This window comes from Pundamilia nyererei, unplaced genomic scaffold (assembly GCF_000239375.1).
Source record: "Pundamilia nyererei isolate P.nyererei 1_Seehausen unplaced genomic scaffold, PunNye1.0 scaffold00037, whole genome shotgun sequence".
In the NCBI taxonomy this organism is placed as follows: Eukaryota; Metazoa; Chordata; class Actinopteri; order Cichliformes; family Cichlidae; genus Pundamilia; species Pundamilia nyererei.
In genome coordinates, this window is record NW_005187438.1 from 3118663 (window position 1) to 3121586 (window position 2924).

A 2924-nucleotide genomic window follows, 5' to 3' on the forward strand; every position below is an offset into this window, starting at 1 on the left:
TACGTCCAATGGATGATGATCTGATTAGTCGACTAATCGCAAAAATAATCGGTGACTAGTCGACTATCAAAATAATCGTTTGTGGCAGCCCTAGTGATCTTAAATAGTTTGTACAGTAAAACGACTCTAATAATCAGTGAAATCTGTTGTTCTTTAAGCTTGCAAATTTCTGCCAGTTATCAGAATCCAGGTATTTTCACATGTTGGTGGAGTTTTATAACCACCCTCTTGAGACAAAAGCTTGAGCTTCACACGGCTCTGAATGCCATAACGAGTGGAATATTGCTTAATATGGTCATCCCAGGTATTCCGGTTGTAACCCCAATCCACCTGTTGTTCGAAAGTGGGGAACCAATTGGAAGTAAGGAAGAGGAGCTAAAATGGCTCGTTTCAGACAGGATGAGCTGAGTGACTACACAAAGGCTCTGTATAAGATTAAAAAATATTAATAAGTGTGAGTCCTACAAAGCTGTTCTACTAGAGCCAAAAATAAGTATAATTGGCCCCTTTTTAAAATAACTGTCTAAACACTTATAAAAATGACTCTAAAGCAGTTATTTCATAGCAGATAATCAGGGATTACTTTGTTTCTTTCTGTTTTACCCATCTACAATAACTTTTTTTTTTTTTTCCCCCTTCTTTCCATGCATGCAGAATGAGACCGATGACAATAGATGACCCAGCCTATCCCTTCTTGGCTTTCTCTGGAATTCCCTCAGTCTCCTTTCACTTCATCAAACCAAATGTGAGGGGTGGTTCATTTATATATTTAAAACAAACAAACAAACAAAAAAAAAGTCTGCTTGTCGTTTTAAACATTAAGCAAACCGTGATGTGTATTGAACTGTCTGTATGTTTCTCCACTTAAGTCTGAGGTCTACACTTATTATGGCACTCAATTGGACACCATGGACCAACTTAACTATGAAACCAACAATCAAACCAACGAGATCACGGCGATAGCAGCGCAGTTTGCTGGTCAGATGGCCCTGCACCTGGTTCATGACCACCTGCTGAGCTTGGATGTGAACCGGTACAGCAAAACTCTCACCAAGGCTGTGGCGGGCGTCTACAAACACATCCGGCTGCTCTCGCAGGTTGGCGTCTTCCTGACTGTTTTTGTTTCATTTTTTCTCCATGTTATGAATTTCATGTGATTAAGAATATTTGTTTTGTCTGGTGAAGGATTTGAGTCCCAGCTGGTTGAACCGTGCACGAGGCTCCTTCCAGCGTGCTGCCAGTAACCTCTACAATGACATTGCCAACACCAACTTGGATGACAAAGAAGCCTGTCGAATCCTCAACAACAGGATCATGATGGTAATGCATGTATTACAAGACCTCTGCTGGGTCGTGTGTTGTAATTTAAAAAAACTATACATTTTGAAAATACTTTTCTGCTCCGTACCCCTCATTTGTTCAGGTTTGCTGAGCCTCAATCTAATTTGTCTCTCCCCTCTCATTCCTAATTTTTGTAAGTTGTAATACCTAAAGCTCAACTGTGAGCTTGACGAGCATGCAAAACATCTGTGGCCCTAGTTTTCCTCTTTTACTAAAAGAGGAAAACTAAGGCCACATGGAATTGTAAGCTCAGTCAGTTTATAGATGTCACAGATGCTGACAGACCAAACTTCATTATGAAGCTTGGCGTCTGTGTTGCAGTGCTGTGCTCGCATCAGAAAATGTTGGTTTACACAAGATTGTCATTAACCAAAAGCTCAGACATGCCATTTTGTTACTTAGCAGAAGAGTTTTAAGTTCAAACAAACAAAACAAAAAAACTACAAGATGCTGGATTTTGTATTTTAATTACAAAAAAAACTAGTGATGTGGTTTGACCCAACTTAAAATATTGTGCAAAAAATCTTGAGCACAATATTCTAAGGTTCCTTGCTTTATATTTTGATAGAAGAAATGGTAAGTGGGTGCATCGATTTATTGCAACGTGCAAACATGCATGGCATGGAAATGCATGCAATCTACACAAGTGGCCGACGTTGTTTTATGGCACCTTATCTGTTAGTTACTGTGTAGTGACGTCCTGGTGTCTTATATTCCAGCTGATGGAAATGAATAAAAAGCTGGGACTCTTTTTCTACACCTAGTCTAGCATTCTTTTCTGGATCCACAAGGAAAAAATCAGCAAGAGCTATTCTGTAGTTACTAATTATGTGAATTTTTGTTTTTTAACTAAAGGTTGAGCACAGCCTCCTCTCCCCATACGTCTCACCTGTTAAGGTTCCCTTCCGTCACCTACTGTTTGGCCGAGGCTCCCACACTCTGGCGTCCATTGCTGAGACTACTGACGTGGATGAACTCCACACCCAGCTGGCCTTAGCCACCTGGAACTTGCAGGGATGTGCCAATGCCATGGTGGGAAACATCTGGGACCTCGATGAAGAAATTTAAATTGGTGGGACGCAGAGATGTGAGGGTGGGAGTTGTGTGTTTGCATGTGTATTTTTTGGAAAGTAAATCATAGCGCTCCAATATCAGCACTTAAAAGCACAAGCCGTTAATCAGAAACCCCAACCTTTGTTATAGGCTCAGCTCAGATTTCAGGGGAATTCAAATCAATTCCACAAATAGTCTCGAAGAGGACAGTGTTAAAGTGTAGGGCTGAAAACTGTGAACAAGGATTACTTGAAGAAATGAAATGCTACTGACAAATCCACCTCCTCTCAAGTAGACTCGAAGCTCTTGCTGCGACCACTTGCCATCAAAGCACTAAAAGACCTTATATGTATTTGGTTTTTTTTTGGTTTTTTTAATTATTTATCAGTGGCAGTGTCCACTATAAAGCTGTTTGTCTTTTTATACGACATTATCGGAAGCAGTGTCTTCCATAATTATGACGGTTATACTGTCGAAACCTACGGCAGTATCTGCTACAGAAATGACTCCAAATGTTGCTGGGAAAAAAA

General features: G+C 40.3%; 1 protein-coding gene across 1 annotated transcript in view; it reads left to right on the top strand.

Annotated features, from left to right (window-relative positions):
* Window positions 1–2918, top strand: part of tfr1b (transferrin receptor 1b) — a 10152-nt gene extending 7234 nt beyond the window's left edge. Inside the window, exons 13-17 of the mRNA XM_013910160.1 lie at window positions 177–190; window positions 655–745; window positions 870–1097; window positions 1186–1320; window positions 2197–2918. Of these exons, the coding sequence (XP_013765614.1) occupies window positions 177–190; window positions 655–745; window positions 870–1097; window positions 1186–1320; window positions 2197–2409 (681 nt within the window). The 3' untranslated portion in view covers window positions 2410–2918. The remainder of the gene's footprint in view (window positions 1–176; window positions 191–654; window positions 746–869; window positions 1098–1185; window positions 1321–2196) is intronic.
* Window positions 2919–2924: the final 6 nt, after the last annotated feature.